Below are 22,894 nucleotides of genomic sequence, written 5' to 3' on the forward strand. Positions count from 1 at the left end.
ATTGACCGACATGGCACTTCCATATTTAGCTGTGCTTACAATATCTCTGTCTCATCCGGCTACAGTGCTCCTTTACTGATCACAATAAGAGCAAACAATAACATTATGGAGCCTGTAAAACACACACACGCACACTTGGGCACACAAACAATACGCCATTGACCGGCTGCTTTGTTTCGCAGAACAAACACATAGAGAGAATTGTAAGTGAAATCATAGCAAGAATGGATCGAACACACACAGAAAGAGAGAGGGAGGGTTGAGAAAGACAACAATAATTTGTTCTGGGCTCAGCCAAATTGTCCCATTCACACACTGCAGACAGTGTGTGGCATTTCCTCTCGCCAGGGAAGCTGTTGGTCTTAGCCGTGTGCTAATGGCCACTGTTTGTCTCACATGGCCTTATTGTGTGGCCAGTGTTAACAATGGAAAGAGATAGCGGGCTGTGATATGGTTCAGTTTTACAGTGAAATAGATGAGAAGATATGCAGAAAAAGAAGTTGTGAATAGATGACATTTAGAAACGTCTAGTGAATAGAGTTTCTCCCTTTCCTCAGGCCCTGTCTACACTTCTACAGATACTTTTGTGAACAGATATTTTCCTCTACGATTTGGCCTCTCATCCACACGCAAACAGAGATTTTTTTAATGCCTTCTACAGTGCAGATTTTTTAAAACTCCAGTTTCTGTTCATCTGTGTGTACGTGTAAAATGGAGCATGGAGTCATAATCTCCTAAATTTGTGCATGCCCTCTGTCACCATGAAATGAGCACATGCTAGAAACAACAACAATGCCGGACCTCTGGTTTGGTAACGTTTTGTTAGCACTGCTTGGTCTAATGACTACTGTACACTTAAACTCAGTATTGCTGCACCACTTCACAGACAAACAGAGGCGTCGGCCCTTTAGCTTCTGAGAAAGGTAAAGCAAAAGTTTGGCAGAGTGGGGTGTTGTGTCTTAGAAGGACCATGCTGTGTATACTTTGTCTTGAAGGTGTTTGCCCAACATCGAGTGTTAAACACTACTTTGAGAATAAACACAAGAAAACTTCCAAGGAAAAGGCAGACAAGGCTGAATCTGTTAAACGTGCCCGATCGAGGTATGGGAGCAAGGAAACACCTCAGAAGTCTTTGCCACTGCTAAAAATTACATTTGTAACCACAGAGGGTAAAAAAAATATATATATATATTTTTTTTTCTATTAAGTTTATTACTGATGAACAAAATTGGAGGAAGGCAGGTAGGATATGATTTCAATTCAGATGAGGATGTTTTAATATGAAGGGCAGGCTTCTTGCACATACATATAATTATATGACATAGTGGTGTAAAGTAGTTATGACGGGCCCCAGTTTACTCTATCATGATGGGCCCTAGTTACTAGTTATGAAGGACACACACACAGTTTAAGGAGCATATATATTTTACCAACAGTGTTGCTTACTGCCGCGTTTATCTTACATCCACTTGCACATGTGCCCAGCTCGTCAGACTTGAGAGATTTTACACCTAAACTCGCTTCTGTAAATCGTCTCGTCACATGATTAAACAGAGACTTGACATTGTACAACATCAACATACATGTTACACAGCAATCATCATTACACATCTGTATATGACAAAAACTACAAAAGACAACATGAAATTCTTAGTTTAACTAGTTCAATTATAGTTTGTTTTAATAGATTATGTAGAATAAGCATCTAATTTTGTCACAGATTGATATGAACAGAAAACCATGATAGAGATGGGTTTGCCTTTTTGAAGGCATATATAGAAAATCACACCATTTTTTTAATTTAATGTGAGGTCTTTGAACACAAGTGTATATCCAGGTGGCTATCAGGCCTGTCCAGCCTCTGTCCCCTGTGCAACTGCACTGCCTGTACACTATATTTACACCCTGATATGACAGAGTATGACAACATCATGATTATGAGAGAACATGTTTTGTTTATGTTGTTGTGCACATTGCCATGGATGGAATAGAAAAGTCATAGTTAAACTTAATGTTAGCCGTAATGTTGATATGGCACGCTGACTAACAAGAAAATTAAAAAAGGTACTTGATATCAAACAAGGTCGCTGACCTCTGGTGTTGAGCATCACTCCTTCCTCCTTGATATCAAAGGAGAATCAATGGTGCTTTTAAAAGGCAACATTAGCCTGTACACTGAACTACCTTTGTGAGGAGGGGAGACACCGGTGAGTGCTTAGGGTCGTTTTTGTGTTCTAGTGTGGATGGAGATATTTCGTAAAACAAACATCCTGTGGACAAAATTATTTTGCCAAATGAATGGGTAAAGTATTCGTTTTCAGAAACATCTGTAAACGTGTAGACGGGGCCTTAGAAGTTGTTGACCTCATTTATAGTGCAGAAACACACACAACCACACACCACAGAGAGGAAAGACTGTGACCTTGAATACTCATGTTGAAAATCAATTGAAATGTTCCATTAAGAATGATTGATGCATGTCATTGGCTGCTACTTGTCTACTCCAAGTGATGGGAGCAAATATTCCTCCACTTTAATGTTCAATAATACTCAAATTGCCCTCTTTTACTTTTGCGTGTGTTTTCAACTTGTGTAGGTGTGTGTGTGTGTGTGTATTTGTGCATGCACTGACCTCTCCCCCAGTGGTGTGCTCGTGATGAGATTACAGTAAGCTGCTCTGCTCTTCGCCCTGTCATCCCTATGCATAATACACTGATGCACAGGTGTCCAGCATGCGTGTGTGTTGTGTGCTTATGCCTGTGTATAAATGTGTGCTGTCCTCCGTGTCATTATGTACGTGTGTCTGGGAGGCCTCTTTGATTTTGGATTGGCTCTCCAGCTATCAATGCATCTATCAACTTATCACGCATTCCTGCTCTCTCTGTCTTGCTCTCTGTCTCTGTCGATTGGATTTGTCTCAGCTCTTTGCAGGCTTTAAAGACAAGGAAATCCTAATTGAATTGCTTTGCAACTCCACAAGCCAGTGTATTACTAGACAACTTGACATCAATCGCCCTGCCTTTGTGTGCGTTCATCTGCGCGCATGTGTTTGTGTGCCAGAGGGAAAGTGTGAGTTTGTGTATCTGTGGTTAAAAGCTTTCCCATTGATCCAACCGGAGGCTGCTGTGATCTGCTTCTGCAGGCTGCTTCTCTATCCCTGAAGATCATCTCCGCTCACTCATGCTGTCTCCATGTGGGCGTCTACACTAATATGTGTTTTTACCTAAAGAGCGTCTTGATGTAGCTCTTTTGCAACATGACACACACACCGCCACAAAAACCTAAAACAGAATATCTTTTGATGGGAAAGTCGACAGTTTGAATCTCTTGATTAGTGAGAAAAATGTAGGCGGTAGAGGTAGATGATCAGTGTCTTTGATTCATCCTCAGAGCCGTGTTTCATGTTTCAAAACATTTGCACTTGAAAAAAGATTCACTATATTATCAAATATATATATTTAACCCACATACACTGTGTAGAATTTTATGTGATTTTAACATCTTTTAACTAATGCAATGGCAAATAATTGTATCTCTAGGAAAATACTACAAGACAATCTTACTGAGGTGAAATGCATTCACTTGAGGAAAGAAATCTGCTCTGTTTTTCTGAATTAACAAGATTATCATCTTAAAATTATAAAAACAGTTTTTTATGGAAACAATGTTCTTGTTTCTCTGGGGGAAAAAAACGAGATAATAAACGTGCTAATTAAGAAAAATGGAATTTACACAATTATTATCTCTTTAAATCAGAAAATAAGCAGATTTTTTTTTCATGACAATAACCATTGTTTTATTCAGAAAAATAGGACTTTTTTCTGAAGTGGATGCATGATGCACAATCTCACCTCTGTTTCGACCATTTTTCATAGACACAGGAAATCTTCACATTCAACACATGGTGGCTTTTATTTGGATTTAAGTCCAGTAGAGGCCTCACTGCAAGGATTTGATACAAACTTTTGTTAATGGTGATTTTTATCTACTGCAAACATCTCTGGCCCTATGTACTGTATGAGTATAGAGAGAACATTTATTTCATGTAATACTGGATCTTTATGCATGCTCTCTCAGTTGAGGATGTAATGTGTGTGTGTCTTTGAATCCTTGACCGTGGCACGTCAGATGTACGAAAGCTGGCCGAGAGAAACAGGCAAGCTGGAAAGTTTGGGTCGACGCAGGTATCTGCCAGGTGAGACCATTTTCTCAGCTCTTTATCTGTCTTAAAATGTTTCAGCTTCCCTTCTTAGATACAGGGCTGCACATGGATCTTTTTTTTTGTTGTCATTGCGATGTCGTCTTGCATGATAAACGCATCACAGAAGACTGCGATATTGTACTCAAGGATTTTTTTGAGTAAACTAAAAGAGAGAGTCAGTAGGAAACTGCACTTGTGGGCAGAGCAGGTATCCCATATAGAAAGGCGAGGTCCTTGCTGCAGCTGCTGCAGGTTCAATTCCAGTCTGTGGCCCTTCACCGCATGCCATCCACTGTCTCCGCCCTCCTCACACCCAGACTGTCCAATAAAGGCAAAAAGCCAAAAAATAATCTTGAAATAAAAAAGAAAAATTAACTATTATTTTTAAAATTGGTGCCTTTACTGTTTGGTTTAATGTTCAGTCTGTTTAATAAAAGAATGTGGGAAATAATTTCCTTTCATTGTTTTAATTCAACAAGCAATTTGTTGTATTTTAGCAGCACAGTGAAAGCAGAAAGGCACACCTGAGTATTCTTTAATATCTGCTTATCTGTCAAAAGTAATATTGATATTGCAATACACAACAATGTTATTGTATACTGCATATCTTCCTGACAATGTGCGGCCTTATACCTAGGCCTAATCATCACTCTGACATCAAGTCCTGTGAAGTATTTGACTTAACTGACTGACATTTTCTCATGAGACACGGGGAATTGTTTTGTCCAATTTGTGCTGTTGTCAAATATCTGTAGGTGATGTGTTTGGACCAGCTGTATTGTATAGATCTCACTTGTATGAATTGCTAACTTGAAATTCAACAAATTCGATTTTTTTTTCTTGAATAAATGTCTCAGTTTTATACATTTTTATGTCTTTAAATAAAATAAGAACAACAAAAGATTGAACCTTGTTAGCTACATACTGTCATACCCATTCTTCAAGTAGAATGTGTGTGTGAGTACGTGTGTGTGTGTGTGTGTGTGTGTGTGTGTGTGTGTGTGTATGCGCACATAGTCATCCAAGCAAAATGATTCCCTTCGATAGAGATCCAGAGAACTTTCCACCACCCGCACACACACGCAGAGGCACACCTTATATGCAAGGACGGGCTAAAACGTAGTTAATTGTTGTCCCTGTCTCATGAAAAAGCATTTCACCATTGACTGACTGTTTTGCTCCCCTACCTCTTCCCTCTTTTCCTCTCTCTCTCCATTTCTCCCTCCTGCGCATATTTACATGAGTGGAAGATGGAGTGAAAAAGTAAACGTATAATTAGGCTACATTACTTTGATTGTTTTCTTTTCAGATTATGCCTGCTGTCATCGACGCACCGCAAGAGAGGGCGAAGGGCACGATGCGATTGGACAAGGGGAGGGAGGGGGAGGGGCATGTTGCGTGATGGGGTGTGCACATGCATGCATGTGTGTGTGTGTGCGCGCGTTGGGACCTCCTGCCGTGAATCGAGATTGTGTTTCTAGCGGGGCCTAATGTTTTGTTTACTGAGTGTTAATAATGCCTAATTAATAATCCCCCACTCTGCCTAACAGTCTGAGAGGGAGAGAAAGACGGAGAGAGGGGAAAATGGTGTGGAAAAAGAGACGGAGGAGAAAGCTGTGAGCAGTACAGCCCTTACACAATCTGCAACAACCAAATTATACTGAAGAAAAACACTTAAACCACTAACTTCAGTGCTGTTTAGCGCTGAACAGAAAATAGCAAGTAGCAGATTTTCTGAGCACCGTACATGTCCAGTAACTGAGAGAGACATTAATGAAATACACACCTGGCTTTAGACAGCAGACAAGACACACTGTGTCAGTTCTGCCAACAACAAGACACAGAGACAGAGTGTCACTTCCTGCTCAAATGGCAAGAATTTGACTCTCTCTACCAAAACGGCAAACCAAAATGTAATATTGAATTGTGTGAAAACTGACATTGCATTTAAACATGACATTTGAAAGCAGCACCATACGTCAGAGCTTGAAGGAAAACCAACAGAAGAACACACAAAACTTTGAAGCGATCGCTAGAATAAATGCTGACATTATACATTTCTGCAAACCATGGGTATGTAACATTTGCACCTTATTATGTAGCAAGTATGTTGAACTTTACATTTCAACAAGTGTGGTTATGTTTAAGCACATAACCCACTTGGTTATGGTCAAGAAAAGATTGTGTTTTGACTTAAAACACCTGATTTTAGTGACACAATCGCTGCTTGAAACACTGCAGATGTCTCACCAAGAAAACCACCCAGTTATGGTGCCATAATGGGAATGCTGCTGATGTCTCGCTAAAATGCAGCCAGTGTTGTTGTTTGGTGGCCTTGATAAAGAGTTCATAACAGATGATGTTTAATTCTTTTTTCTATTAGTGAACCCAATCGCCAGAATAAATGTTGCCATTTTACGTTTTGCAAACCATGGATATGTCACAATTATACACCATTATGTAGTGGATATGTGGTAACTTTACATTTCAACAATGCAGTGGTTAACATGGTTAAATTTATGCACTAAAACCACTGGGTAATGGTTAAGAAAAGAGCACGTTTTGAGTTTAAATACTTGGTTTTGGCGCCCCAGTTAAGGCTGAAAATGTCATAGATGCTTGGGTAAAAAACACCCAGTTTTGGTGCCATAATCGCCGATGGGAATGCTGCTGATATCTCGCTCTCGATAAGGAGTTGATAGCATATCATGTTTAATACTTTTTTCATTTTTTTGTGAAACCATTCACTAGAATAAATGTTGGCTTTGTATGTTTATGCAGACCATGGATATAAAACAGTTGTACGTTATCGTGCAGCAGAAATGTGGCAACTTCATGTTTTTTTTTACGTTTCAACAGTGCTGTGGTTAACGTGTGGTTAAGTCTAGGCACTAAAACCACTTGGTCATGGTTAGGAAAAGAGCACATTCTGGCTTAAAATTCACAGTCTTGGTGCCACAATCACAGCTGCAAATGCCGTCGATGTCTCAGTAAAAACACCCAGTTTGATGCCACAGTTACAGCTGGACATATTGTTAATGTCTCACTAAAAAGAAACCAGGTTTGTTGTTTGTTGGTCTCGAACAGTGGTCAGCAGCTTGGCAGCCATCTTACTTAGATGTCAGGCATCCCCTCCACCTTCCAATGACAGTGTCCGCTCATATACAAGTAATCAGAACTCCGGCCTGGTAAAATTGTTGATATGATCTGTATGAAATGTACAAATGTAGCATATCCATGGTTTTCAGAAATGTACAATGCCAATTTTGGGCTGCCTTCTCTTTTGTTATTTTAATTTGATCTCTTCTTTTATGGTTCTCACCATTCACGATTAACGATAGTTCATCCTATCGTATACATTGTCTTTTCTTTGATAGGTTTTCTCCTACATTCTTAATCATTATATTTATATCGTAAAACACGAGGAACCTATTTTGGTGGTGGCCGTGCCGATAACATAAGGGCGGGGGGGTGTTGAATAGCCACATTTATGTTTTGTGTGTGTATGTGTGTGTGTTCACATGGTATAAATGTCAAGTGTCATGTCAGAAGCTCCCTCTCTTTACCTCACAGATGACATGTCTTCCCTCCCTGACACTTTCTGCAGGTCTCTACTGAAGCAGAAAAACAGTGGGTGTCAGAGAGAGAGAGGTGTCATGGCGCTCAAAGTGTTAGAGAAAAGAAGCGGTGAAAGACCAACTGCTGTCGCTCGCTGCGCGGCTTCATGAACGCCAGCTTCCTTCTGTCACCGGCTCTGCGAATACTAAACTTTGGTTTCTGTTTTATGTGTGTGCTTACAGGGTGGTGAGGTGGGACTGCGAGTCAGACATTTCGGCGCTCGAGGGTCACTTTGACATTGTCGTGTGTGCAGACTGGTAGGTACACTTACTCTCTGTCGCACACACACACACACACACATGCGCACACACAGATTTATCTCAGTGTGTGCGTTCATGGCATTAATTTTCACTTTTGCGTGACAGTTCTTGCATGGCCCCCCACCAGCGCTTGGACCTTCCCCTGCCTTGTCCACACACACACACACACACACACACACACACACACACACTCATACATATGCTCAGATGCCCGCCTGCCTCCATTTTACACCAAATTGCCTCGTTTTCATGCTCGGTGTCCCAGCAAATGGATGACTTAGGCAAATTGCAAATAATTGCGCCTTGACAAGGAAGGAGACACAGTAAGATAAAGAAAGAGTTGAGGGCGGATGGAGGGAGGAGTAGAAATGGAGATGGAAATGGAGAGATAGAGCAACATAAACATAACAATTAGCCCATCGTTCATTGAAATGTAGATCTTGTGGCCAATTGAGAATAACATCTATTTTATCTCTCGGTTGTACTGTGAGGTAAAATGCATCAGGATTTTTTTTCTTAGTGTACCCCGCACAGCAACATCCGTGGAAAAAACAAGAGGAATAGAAAGATAGAAAGAATGATCGGTGAAAGCAGTTGAGAGTTTGCATTGCTCCTCTGAAATGTGATTCCCTTCTTTTACTGTTCTTTGTCGCAAATCAATCCAAACCGACGGATTGTGCAACCTCAACTTGTTTATACATAGACACACACACACACACACACACACACACACACACACAGGGCTGTGGTGGTAAATAAAAAAGAAAGTACACCTTGCTTGTTGCAACTGCTGCATCCTGGGTGCAGCCAGTGCTCACCTGCAGTATCTGCTAGTGCAGCTCAGTTAGCAGATGAGAATATTGGCGTAATACGCTTCTGCAAACCACTGATATGTTAAATTTGTACATTTCATACATATCATATCAACATTTCTGAAGTGACGTTCTGATTACATGTATATGAGCCGACTTTGTCGTCAGGTAGGGTTGCAACGGTATCAGATTTTCACGGTATGATCACTGTCTCAGAAAATATCGCGGTATTAAGGAATCGTTATTATCATTTGTTAGAATGACCTTTAAAGGAATAAAAATGGAAGGGGTTTTTTTGGTTGAGGAAATGTTTTATTACTATAATTGAAACTTGAAACAAATTTTCAAATGGAAGTCAATGTAAAAAGTCTCCTCTTTGAAAATAACTAGGTGAGATAGATAAACAAATACACATGGCATGATTACCATCCATTTTCATATCATGGTATACCTTGAGACCGTTATATTGCTGCAACCCTATCATCAGGAGGTGGGGGGGGACTGTGGATGACGTGGCACTGTTGAAGGTGAGATGGCTGCCAAGCTGCAGACTATTTTTCAAGACTAACAAACAACAAACCTGGGTGATTTTAGTGAGACATTGGCCGCATTTCCAGCTGTGATTGTTCCACCAAAACGGGGTGTTTTGGTGGAATATGATCTTTTCTTAGCAATAACAAAAAGGTTTTTGTGCCTAAACATAACCACACATTAACCAAAGTGTTGTGAAACATAAAGAAACGCAGAGTTTAAGAATATCTTGTAGAAATGTGACATGTCCGTGGTTTGCAGAAATATACAGTACCAGCATTTATTCTGGCGATTGATTTGACTAGAAAGAGAAAAAAGAATAAAACAAGATCTGTCATGTACTCTGTATCATGGAGACGTGTTCGAAATTTTAAAAAGAACATCTAAGAGATGAAGAATTATAAAATATTGTGCTTGTGTGCTGTAAAATGCCAGGTTAAAATCTTTGACATAAAAAGGATTAGAAGATGTTAAGACCTAAAAAATCTAAATGATGGGCATATAAGGGAAATCTGAAGTTTTGCCAACTAACCAGGCTAGTATCTCGCTTCAGTATAAGTTAGTGAGTTATGAAAGCTCATAAGGCAAGGTATAGTTTTAAAAATTACAAATAGATACTTACGTAAGTGATACTGAATTTGATAGCCTGAATATGAAAGGAGTGGCATTAAGTATAACCATACTTTAAACTGTTTTGGTGGCATCTCTTCACACTGAACTGCCAGCTTGACTTCACATTACCACAGACTGTATGAGACCTAGCTGCAGGTGCTGAGTGTGAGCTTTGCACTGAGGACAGTCGTGAGAGTCCACACAGTGACAGGGCAGACTGTTAGCATTGCACAGCTAATGTCACCCAACGTTATTATCGAGTTAAACAACAGAGTTGAGCCATTTTGGTGTCAGTGTGAATTTGTTGAGACCAGTTAACGGCTCAATGTTGGATACTAGCTGCTGCTGCTGCTGCTGCTGCTGCTGCTGTGTTAGCCCGTGCTAACTGGGTAGACGTTGAACAGTTTGCCAAGGAGAGTGGCTCTAGAGTCTGATCTAGCAGGGAGTTGGGTTGGTCTGAGATCAGACCCCCAGTGCAAAAGGATTGAATGTAGGTATCCTTTGACTGGAAATACACCTATTCCCAGCCCTAGTTGCTCACAATCTGTAGCTATGATTCATTACAAAGTGAGAAAGTGTCATCATTTGGAGTCTGTGGCCTCTCACAGTCTTTTGGTGAGTCCTGCACAGTGACTCTGATGCCCATGTGGGCAGTGATATTGGAACTTTTAGGGGGGTTACACATGCAGCAGACCTTACAATCACAGACTGATAGGCAGGCAGGCCAGAGGGTGTACAGGTGTGGGAGGAGTTCACACAGGACATAAAGAAGGACTTTAATTCTGCCTCAACAAGGTTCAGGCAAACCATTAAATGACTCTGGAGGGAGAGGCAGGGGCTTGCCCAGAGTGTTTTAGCAGGAGAGATCTGCTGACCTTGACTGGCGATATTGTTGGACGATGAAAGGAACACTTTCAGGAACGCTACCCGACTTCCTGGTGGAGCTCACTGAGGCAGTCAAAAAACTGTGATGAGTGGTGAGGTACCAGGGATGGATGAGATTCACCCTGAGATGCTGACGGCAAGCGCATTTACGTCCATTTACCACCACACCTGCACACTGACACACACTCACTTTCTCACACACACACACACACACACACACACACATATACACATGCTGAGAAGATGGACATGCTGTTGGTTGAAGCGAAAGTACTTGACTATTTTCCAGCTTCACAAACACTGAACAAATTTAGCCTGTGCACAGTGTGTGTGTATCTATCTGCACGAGTGTGTGCATGTGTGCTAAGTGCAGCATTAGCAAACGCCGTTATCATTGTTGTAATGTCACGGTCATTACAGGTAATAGTCAGGTACAGGACCCAGAGAGAGAAAAAGAGCCGGCAGCTAATAGAGGATATTTTACAGTGGACTGGCGTGTATGCACATGTGTGTACGATAGATAGAGGCAGATAGTGTGAGAACAGAGTAAATTACATGTGAATTTTTGATATTGCAGGTTCTTTAGATTTCACATTTTCCTCAGCAGATGGATGCTTTAGTCATGCATCTGTGTGGTGTGTGCGCTACAAGACGTTTTTCTCCGTGGCGCCGTCTTTCCTGCGTGTGTATGCGAGTGAGTGACTGTGTGATAATTGCAGTGGTGGTGGTTGAAGACTGATGGCTGACCGATTAACGGGCACATCGTGGTGATGATCACCTGCGAAAAGGTCAACAACGCGGCTTCCACTCCGATTAATTATAGCTCCCACCAGTAGCAACGGAACCACCGCTGAGAAGCGAGGGGAGTAGAGGAGAGTAGGGGAGCAAAGGAAGGAGAAGAGTTTAGTGGAACATTGTGTATCAGCAGTCCATTATGTGCTTATTTCTTTGGATATCCTGCCTATCTTTGAGGAGGGGGTATTATGCAAAAGAAGAATTGTCATGTGGAGTGAATGTTGCCGTCAGAGATGTGATTTAAGTGTTGTTAAGTGTGATTCTGGTTCCACTCACCGCTTTGGGAACTTTTAAACTTTATGAAATTGTCTATGTACATTATGAACTGCCTTTCTATGTGATGTCACAGCTGGGAAAAATACAGTTCAAGAAATCATAGGTCATATACTGCTCGACGTCTCTAGATATTACAAGTCAAGGCCAGCTATACTGCCAGCCAGTCACAATAGTTGTTGATTAAAAAATAGCGGTTGGTAAATGACTTCTGCTGAAAATGAATGCCCCTTAGTGAAAGAATCTTACCAGTGACCTTCATATACTGTACAGCAGCCCGACCAATTTGTCACAAAAATAGGAAAATAGCCCACCACTGCTGCTGGCAGTCATTTTACAGAAAGTCACCCACTTTCGGTAAATAATGAATCTTACTCTTGAAATACATTTGTGGTCCTTCCTGTTGTGCCAGTTAAGCTGTTTTTGCTTAGACAAGTTGAAGGCCCATTTCCCCATCATGGAGCAAACAAAATGGAGTTAGACCGTACAGTAGAGCTGTAGAGGATGGTAGAAAGAAGATGGGGAATGAAACAAGTAGACTACGGAGAGAATTAGAGGCTAAAAGAGTCGTCAAAGAAATGAGGAAGAAAACCAGTCAAGGGAAGGATTACATTTAGCCATTCAAAAACGTGTTTTGCTTATTTTTTCTCCACTTGGATGTTTGACCTTCACCATTCAGTGTTTAACACCAGCTGGCTTTTTTCACATTCATCTGCTGAAGAAGTGAAGTTCCCCTGCTCTCACCTGAAATCTGAGTTTAACACGTTTATGCACAAACATGGTTATGATCTAGGATGCAACTTTGCACAAGTGCGATGTGGAAACTTACACTGCACACACACAAGAGATGTGGACTTAGACACGAGTTGCACTTGCATTGTACACACAGTGATTTGAAACTTGACTTGAGAGTCATCCCCAAAAGACTTGAGACCTGACTCGGCCTCAAGATTTGGGACTTGTGAACAATCTTTTTTTTTTTTTTTTCCCAGCACATTAAGGAGTCTCGTACACCACAGTGTTTTTTTGAGGTCGTTTTATTAAATTCTTTGCAATGGGAGCACTGCGTATTTACACTACTTTACAAATGCCAGCAGCGTGACTAGGCGCTGCGCTTAAACTCTGTGCTGAACTTTGCCGGCTGGGTGGTTTTTTTCCTGAGTTGAAAAATGTTCAACTTTTGGTAAAATGCTGCACTTGTCACTGTCACTTTTGACCCAGCTGATCAATCACAGTGGAGGAGGGACAAATTCCACAAAGACAAACCATCATATCTTACATGTGCAAGTGCGAAATATGTTCATATACTGTATGTATATTAATATAAGTTTCGGGTCTGTCCTCTCTCTCTGCACGCTTCAGCCTTCCCCTCATCCAGAGCAAGTACTCTACCTTGTGCCGACGTGTTTACTTCCGCAGATATTCCGTATCATAGCAACCAAAGCATCTCAGCTGGAAAAACGCTGCGCCTCCAAAGCGCTCTCAGGTGCTCCCAGTTGGGCTTTTCCTGAGGAGCAACTGGCATTTTAAACTAGGAGAAAGTGCTCTGGTGGACAAAGGGCCGAAGATTAAAAATATGTCTGACAAGCTCATTCCCTCCCTTACTATCATGCATTATCTTATGTATTTGATGTGTGCCGCCAGATATGACAGTAAACTGCAGCAACAACACCATGTCGAGAATACCCGCAGCATCCGTGCCATTCACCATAATCTTTGACTACAATTAACTTTACATGTGGCCAAAACAAAAATATCACTAAATGCCACACTGTGGTATCAAAATAAAGAATGCTGGATTGACGGTGGTATTAAACTTTAATGACTTGAGACTCGACTTGAATTTGCACAAAATGACTTGTGAGCATCTCTGACGACAGTGGACATTTCAGTGAAGCAGGAGACATCTTGTCTTCAGTACTGAAACATTTGAAATGAGCTTGAATTTTCACTGACTCCTGACTCTGTTCACTGAGGGGTGAAGGGTTAGATTTGGATTTCAGACATTTTAACAAGTTATCTGAGGAGATATGACCGTCAGAATCTGGTGATTCACAGAGCGTAAGACAGACAGTGGTGAAGGAATAGTGTAGTGGTGTGTGCCTCCACTCATCTATGTGTGGGTGAGAGACACAGAGAGAGATTCCTGCAGTGGGCATGTGGGTGGCAGAGGATCCTTGGCTGGGATGTTGGCATGTCTGCTTCCTCCAAAAGCTGTCCATGTGTGGGCCCCGAGATAAAGCCCTGTTTGTGTGTGTGTGTGTGTGTGTCTGTGAGTGTGTGTGTGTCTCTGTGTGCACATTTCATCTGTTTTAGTACTATATCTGTATATGTCATTTGCGTCTCCTGTACAGTCACACACATGTGCACTTCTTAAGCACACACACTTCTTTTGTGTTTAACTTAAGAGCAGACTTTCATACCTAACCAGATTAGATTAGAAACTTTGCACACATTGCTGGTACACACACAGAAACACACAAAACTCAACCACATCTCTGTTGAGAGATCTATGGGATGACTTGGTACAGTAGAGATCAGCCTGGACAGAAGGTCAGAAATATTTGTTGGCAGTCGGTTGCACGTTTGATGACTTTGAGACGAGTGAATTTTCGACTTTGATAGTATAAAAAGAGATACGCTATGCCTTTGACTACTACAGCAAAAAAGTCCTACTTTTTCATAGATCGTATTGTTTTAAACTCCAAACTGACATTATTAGAATTTTTGTCTGACATCCTGAACATTTTAACCACACCAAACTAATGAGAAAATTTTTAATTTTTTAATATAAGTTGATGGGCTAATTGTGTCAGTGAGAAATATTTGATCAACCTAATGTCTGTCACTCAGATCTCATTCAGGTTGGAGCGACCACACTGTTGAATGTATATAACTATTTACAATTGTAGTAATTCAGCAGTTTTTGCTGACGAAAGCTTAAAACAAATCTCAGTGGTATTAATTTAACTCAATTTTGATTCAATTTCAGTAGATATAAACAGGAAAGTTAAGAGATGTCCAGCTGTGTTACCACTTCAGCAGTTATTACACTTTTCTTTGCCAAGAAAAGTGTAAGTCGCTTTCCAAGAATGACATTCAGCTGCACACGAGAGTGAAACCAGTGCTGTGCTGCCTGATAGTTTTGGTATTAACTCGGAGGGTCTAGTTTAACAAACTTACTGGATTACAGTTCACTAGCTCTATATTTAGTGTTTGCGTGTGTGGTTTTGTTTCTTTTTGTGTACGTGGTCACGAGGTTGTGTTGCTATTCTGATCTTAAGTGGCTTAGTCTTGTTTTCCTGAATTCCTGATCTGAAACCAAGAAAATATATGGCAACATATAACTGGCATCACACTGAAAGGGTTTATTTACTGCCTGATAGCTGAAAGGTTGTCGGTTCAAATCATGAGGAGGGAGTCTGGTTCAGAGATTCATCAGACAGATGATGTCATGTGTTTCCATGGGCTCAGCGTTGCAGCATTGACGACATCCTGCGTGTTCACATACGTGTGTAAGCAGACAAATATAGCAGCAACGCCCTCACACACACACACACACACACACACACACACACACACACACACACGCCCTTTTAATGCCCTTTGACCTCCAGTCAGTTTTGACTGGAGTTGTCTGGGCTGTCCTGGGTGGGAGGGGTCAGCGTCAGACAATAGGTCTCTGACAGTCTGGGGGCGTCAGAGGTGACCTTAAAGGGGGAGTCCACTCAATTAGAGAGTCCATAAATGTTACACTGGCATCATTAAACTTTGGCTCCCTACCAAACAGTTTGATAGACTGTGAGACATTAAACTGTCCCATGAGATTAAAGTTTGCATTGTCTTCATTGTATTATAAGTTTAAAGCGAAGTGAGGCCAGAAACTTCTATAATGTCAGTATCTGAATGATGTTTGGTGGTGAAATAATAGCAGTTGAATGTAAATGAATATTTTTATACACGTACAGGTACTACCTGTAAAATAAAGTAAATAAATATAAAAATATAAAAAAAGTATTAGGATTAGGGTGATTGTGGTGGTGCTAGTGGTAGTTGTAGGTTTTTTACTCTACCTATTATTCCATCGAGTAATTGGATAAGAAATATTTTGCTGTATTAAAGAGCAATAGGAAAAATACAAAAGAGAATATCTGACAGGTCTCCTGTACATTGCATTCATTGAATAAATAAAAAATCGACACATTACGTCGTAATTACGAGAGAATTAATTATGAAATTACGAGAGTTTATCTCATAATTACGGCATAAAATCTTGTAACTACGAGACAAGGTGTCCATTTTTTACCTAATAAAGTGAATGCAATGCACTTCCATGTGTGCGTCAGTATGACTATCACAATGATAGCATGCCACTTCACTCCCGTGCGTGCCACCTCCTCCCTATTTCGCCAGAAGGAAACTGTGCGAGCTTCAGATATGAAACTGTAGTTAGCAGCTGTAGCAACTCTTATTCAGCCAACACAAACCCAGGCATCGGGGGCCTTCATCTCATCTTGCAATCATATTGATTTAGTTTCAATGCTAATGTTACCTTGTGTTGAGTCGCTCCATGGACTGGATGTAGACTGGATGCAGACTGGATGCTCTCTGCTGAGATCATGAAGCAATGACAACATGTTATTGTGGTAGGCTAGTTTGGTTTTACAACAGACGTACTGTACGTAGTTTTTATTTTGGTTCAGCTTGAAATGATCCCACAGTTTTCCAGGTCTGTATCTTCTCCTCACCCCTTGCCATTTTCTCTTTCTTCCTCCATTTTGCAATTCTACACCATCAAATGAAATCACCTGTCACAGTGTAGGCGTGTTGTGTGACAGTAATAATCATCTGTGTGAAACACCTGTACATACGTGGATTAAACAAAGCTTTCATGCAAAGAATACGATGAGTTATTCGAGTTACTCAAGTTCCGTGGGGAATCGTTTCAACCTGTTTCAATTAGAGCTTCATGGAAAAGGAGATAGAGTCTGAAGAAGATGCTGCAAAGGTGGCTCATGTTTATTTTAATGATGATTAGCAGCATTTGTTGGCTGTTTAAGAAGTCAAAGGCAATCAGCTCTCGCACCTAAGACAAAATACAACTAGACATTAATGATAACAACATGTGCCAAATGTTAAAACTGTGTCAAACACAAACACTGGGAGCAAGTTAAAATTAACCAACAGGGATATATGATGGGCAGATACAACATATGATTCATAGGCAAACTGCAAAGTGCCATGCATCCTGATGCGAACCAACTTTTTAGCAGTGGTGGGTTTTTTTTCTGCTTTAAATTTTTACCGACTGCACGCTTTTTTGACTCACTCTCTGGATCAGAACATTTTGCATATTTTGTTATTCATACCATTTTTTTTTGTATTCCACAAACTTTAATTCATCCTGTTTTTTTTTTTTTTTTTCAAATTAACAATCCCCTCCCTGCAATAATAATCTTAAACTAATGGCTCCACCATCTCTCATAGATATCTGTATATGACGCATAATTTAATTAGCAGTTAAACTTTGGATTTTCTCTGAATGATGCACAGTAATTAGTAGTTTTTATTAGGTTTACTTACTGTAGTATTTGTCACATCATAATGTTATAGCTGTAGACATTATTAAAGGAAACCTTTTATCAGCAATGACTTTGGCTCTTTATGTTATTTAACTGTTGCCCTCTTAATGACATGGTGTCCTTTCTCTGACCTCTGTGTGTGTGTGTGTGTGTGTGTGTGTGTGTGTGTGTGTGTGTGTGTGTGTGTGTGTGTGTGTGTGTTTTAGTTGATGTCTCCACCCAACTAGCTCACTTCCTTGTTTTCTTTAACACTCACTTTTCCCGTGAATTGATATCTGTGGCAAAACAAACCAAACGCAAACCTCTCACCTTTCAAGTCAAATAAACTTTGCACTTCTGTCTAACCTTAGAGGAAAAACAAACTTCACACATATGTGCACACATCCTGGTTGTGATGGTAGGCGCTGTATTTGGTATTAGGTACTGTATGAGCATGAGATGCAGCAGAGCAGATTCTGTGACGTGCACCTCTCGTCCCTCACTGGGATCAGAGGATTTTGACTGAGGAGAGGTCAGAAGCTGTGATTGGAAAGTTATGTCCAGATTGCCACTCCACTGGCCAGTTGGACGGATGTGTGGGATTATTTCAAATCTGCAATGTATTGTTGCATTTTAGTCAAATTACTCCGCTCTCATCTGTGATAATAGGTACACACAAACACGCTGACACACACACGCCGCTCTACTTACTTGCATAATGGATTGAAATTTGCCTTTGCGGACATAGAGACAGGTGTTACTTTGTTTAGAGTGATTGGAGCCGATTTGGGCCTGCGTGAGCGTGTGTGCGTTGCATTTATCTCCTGTCCCATCTAAAAACTCACTGTTATGTAAAATCAACTTGTTTAAAAAAGTAAATTATGTACAGCAGAGATAGTGGAAGAAACACTTTATTGAAACCTAATTTATGTTTGTTTATTCATATCAGAATTAAAAAATGATACAGGTTATTTTCAATGACCTCCCTCAACACATAAATGACCTTTTTTTGTCAATATTGAACTCACATTTCGTTTTTTGTCCACTGAATTTTTAGTTCTAAAATTTGCAGGCTCTATGGCTGTTAGTGGAACTACAGATTATACTCATGCATTTTCGTTTGCCCGCCACCGCGGACACAAAGGTGTGCAGAACTCGATCAAGATCTCTTTCTCAAAGTTAGACCAAATTCTAATCCAACTGTGAAACTTGGCGGTGCTTATCAAATAAAAACCAAGATTTTGTTGCTGTATTTTCTATTTCTCGCCTCAAACGTTGCCAGAAACATATTTTAGTGCACTCTTTGGCTGTTGTACAAGAATTAGTGAACAAGAAGTGGGTGTAATATTGTTTTCAGTATTGTAAAAACAGATGCTGGAAAAAATTGAGATGGAACGGTAACACAAAGAGGTGATGAAGATTTTGTTCCTGCACTGCCTATTTCTCTCCTCAGATGTTTTCGGATACATATTTTAGCTTAATGTGTAACTGTAATCAAGATTGTTCGTTACAAGCCAGCCGCCATATTGTTTCCTGTGTCAAAACGGACAAGCTTGTATTATGTCACCCACAACCCGAGCATTTATTGGTCTGGTGTGCTGCAGTGCATTCTGGTAGTTGTAGGTTTTCAACCTCTTGAGCAGAAGCGAAAGCCACAGCCCCGGTTTCTCTGTTTTCTCTGGTCATGTAGCACCAATTTCAAAAGTATTTGCATCTTTCTACTTTTATGAAAAGACCACATTTGTAGCAGTGAAATTCTTCTCTATGAAGCCGTTTTTGTCCCTTTAACAAAAAGCATCCCTTCCTTCTCTGGTTCATACAATTATCCGCCTCAGAAAAAAATGTCCTGTAGAACAACTGGTGGGTCACAGTCTAAAAGTGGGTCGCAGGTCCATTCTGAATGGACCGCAGCTGACTCAAATGTGTCTAGTTTTACAAAAACACACTTCATACTTAGGTACAGTGAATTTCTGGCACAGAGCTTTTATTTTAAAGTGCCATTTCTGTAGTTTGGGAGTGAGTAAGTGATAAATGGACAGCTACTTAACAGAGACAGCAAACTAGCTCAATGACATGGCCAAATGCAAGTATTACACTGAATGTATTAAACTGTGTGGACCTTAAACTGATGACTGAGGAGAAATGGGCCCCGTGGCTGGACCAGGTGGAAACCACTGCTATAGACTCATTTTGACTCGAGCCAGCGCTTGTTCTCTTCATCATCCCCTCAACTGTAAATGACTTCACTTCTTCATGCAAACATACTGTCACAAATACAAACATGAATGCACTGCAACATGTACACACACTCCACCATAGAGCACAGTTTATCTGACATCACCCAGTTAAACTAATACTGAGTTGTGACTTATTTATAATCACACAGTGGCAGTATGATAGCTTGATATATGGTATCTGAATTATTTAAATGTGGTTCTAATCATTTTGTTTGTGAAGTTGTACAAATGGTGGAAAAAAAACAAACATGCATGTACAATGCTCTACTTCACATGTACACACTCTCACCCACACACCAGTTACAGTACAGTGGTGTTTAATGCACAATGGAACCAGTTAATTAGATTTTATTGACATTTATTTTCTGATTTATTTTTCCTTTTGTGTGTTGTTTTTGTTCTTCTATCTTCATATTAACTTCAGAGCTCACACTCCAGGTATTAATTCCACAAATTCAAGGTGCTTTTGCACCGCTTTGAAGTGTCCCAGTAAATGCGTGTATGTGTGTGGGTGCACGTGTGTGTGTGTGTGTGTGTTTAATGTTGCCGATTGTATCTGTGCGTGTTGAATTTTCTGATGTTCTGCATTGCTCTCAATGCCTCAACAACAGGCTGAGGTGAATACACATGGAAACTCAAACGCAAACAAAAAGGGAAGAGCATCTTACTCATGCAAATTGTTTTTCCCTTCTTCCTGTTGGTGGATTTATTTGTGAACAAAAGAAAATAAATAGCCTGCTGCTTTATCTGGAGCTGCTATCATAAGAATGCATTCTAACCTGACTCTCTCTCTCCTTCTCAGTTTGTTCCTCGACCAGTACAGAGCCAGCCTGGTTGATGCTATAAGGAGATTACTGCAACCCAACGTAAGTGTGTGTGTGTGTATGTGTTTGCCTCTGTGTGCCCACTGTATATATCTCTGCTTATCCCCTTCCTCTAAATCACCACCCACTCTTCTCAATCATAATTAGGCCTCGCCCAAAACCCTATACACATTAATAGTCTGACAGGATTAATATCATGTAATGCTTTAATGCTTATTATGAGCAACTTGAATGCATCGCTCTGATCTCCGTCTCTTTCTCTCTTGCCTCCCCTTAATCATAAATCCGAGGCAACTTCTCCCTTTTGGCCTCGCGATAAGACCCCACGCTGTGACAGCCAAAGCAAATGGGGGGAAAAAAAGCAAAAGGCTGGAAGAGATAGGGTTGAGGTTTCTATTCATCTGAGGGAAGAGGGGTGCGTTTTAAGTACAGAGGCCAGCCTGGTATAGGGAGCATCTGTTTATGAAAAAGAGGTGAAAACAGCGCTGGAGGGAGGAAGATAGGGGATAGAAGAAGGAGGAGGAGGAGAGAGATGGATGGAAAAGACGGAAAGTGAGAAGAGAGAGAAAGCGAAAAAAATGGAGGGAAATTTTATAGAGAGAAACTGTGTAAAATAGATTTGTCTTTATTTAAAATCCCAACACGGATCTTGTTTGAAATCTTTTATATATGACAAACTAGAAACATGTAGGTTTTGTTGATTTCAGTTCAACAGCAAGTCATTAAAGGGCCAGTTCACCCATTTACAAAAAACAAAGCAACAAGAAAAGGCAAAATTTAAAAGCAACCTTTCCTCTCATAAACACTGTGCCTGTGTCTTGGATTAGTCCACAGTAGAGCTCTGATCAGGCCCGACTCAAGCCCGATCCACGGCAGCAGTTTTGGGCCCGAACCTGATTGAAACCACAAATTTCTACTGTTAAAAAAAAACCAAAACCACATTATATTTTATATATTCCGACACATATTTTTAATATCAAAACATTTATCACAAGCTAAGGGCTGCCGTGTCTCCTCACACTACTTCTTCTTATCTTTCTTCAGTTGTTTAAATAGTTGGTCGTCATGCACGGTGGTTCATGGTGATGCAGCGCACAGATGATGATCTCCATACATCTCTTCCACTGCTGGAGAAGCAGAGGCAAACACTGCCAACTAAGTCACTTTGAAGCCTCTCTCCCCCCCCCCCTCTCGTTTTCCATCCGTCTCTCACACAAGCTGTCTCTCCCTCAGATCTTCACTACATTGCGTCATTGTTCCGTCACTGTCCCACTTCCCCTTCTCTGTGTTTCCCTCTTGATGCGGTCGATTAAAAACACTACCATTTACACATGAGAACAGCCAGTTTAATTGGATAAAACAAACTGGTAAATTGTTGAGAACCCGACCTGATTCAAGCCCAGGATGATAAAAAAAATTACAGCCTGGCCCAAACCCTGCAGGTTGAGTCCGGCCCAGTCGAGCCCAGGCTGTGAATCAAAGCTCTAATCCACACACCTCGCTGTGACCTGTTTTCACTACAACTACTCTCTACAGAAGAAATAGTCTCAGTGAAAACTGCTGACCACATGTTCTGTGGATAATCCGGCACAACTGGGCCACTGCTTCTGGGAAGAGATGTTGCTGTTGTATTTCTTAAATGTCAGTTTTAAATGCTGTCAGCACCTCAAATGAATTTCCATTCACTTCCATCTTACTGGGGGTGGAAGCAGAAATCAGCGACAGACATCTCAGAATCTGGGCACATATAACTGAACCTAGCTGCTTAGTTAGACACCACAATTTGGTAAATGAGAAAATATGTTTAGAAAATAGGTGAACTGACCCTTTAAAATCCAGTTTCTTTATTACAGTTGTCACAAATGACAGAGATAACTAGACATACAAAAGGATTATATTATTAATATAGCAGTCGACAGTGACACGCGTTTCCTCAGCTGACATTTCATACAGTGACATGCGCAGAAACACCAACAACCTCAATATATGTCTCGGTTGCAGCTGAACGCAGAAGCTGCTGTTGTCGAATGACAGACGTGACATCTGGCCATTGTTGTACATCTGTGTGTTAAGTCTCTCTTCATGTCTCTGTCTCTTTAATCCAGTGGAGATAATTCAGGGGCTAATATGATTTGAGTGTCGGCCATCAGACTGTCGCTGCCACAACAAGCTTTGCCAAATATTTAATAATTTGCTAAGCTGATTAAGCAATTAACAAAGCAATTAATTCTCCCATCTAATGGCACTAATTTGTTGTTTCTGACAAAGGTGGTCCATCCGGTGGG

The 22,894-nt window shown here is 40.7% G+C and overlaps 1 protein-coding gene across 2 annotated transcripts in view; it reads left to right on the forward strand.

Annotated features, from left to right (window-relative positions):
* The window catches only part of camkmt (calmodulin-lysine N-methyltransferase), a 146,823-nt gene that overhangs the window by 107,270 nt on the left and 16,659 nt on the right, over window positions 1-22,894 (forward strand). For both annotated transcript variants that reach the window (XM_049600218.1, XM_049600217.1), the window contains exons 7-9: window positions 4,129-4,195; window positions 8,002-8,076; window positions 20,588-20,651. In XM_049600218.1, coding sequence (XP_049456175.1) covers window positions 4,129-4,195; window positions 8,002-8,076; window positions 20,588-20,651 — 206 coding nt within the window. The remainder of the gene's footprint in view (window positions 1-4,128; window positions 4,196-8,001; window positions 8,077-20,587; window positions 20,652-22,894) is intronic.

The sequence above is a fragment of the Epinephelus fuscoguttatus genome, linkage group LG16, assembly GCF_011397635.1.
Source record: "Epinephelus fuscoguttatus linkage group LG16, E.fuscoguttatus.final_Chr_v1".
NCBI classification, from domain to species: domain Eukaryota; kingdom Metazoa; phylum Chordata; class Actinopteri; order Perciformes; family Serranidae; genus Epinephelus; species Epinephelus fuscoguttatus.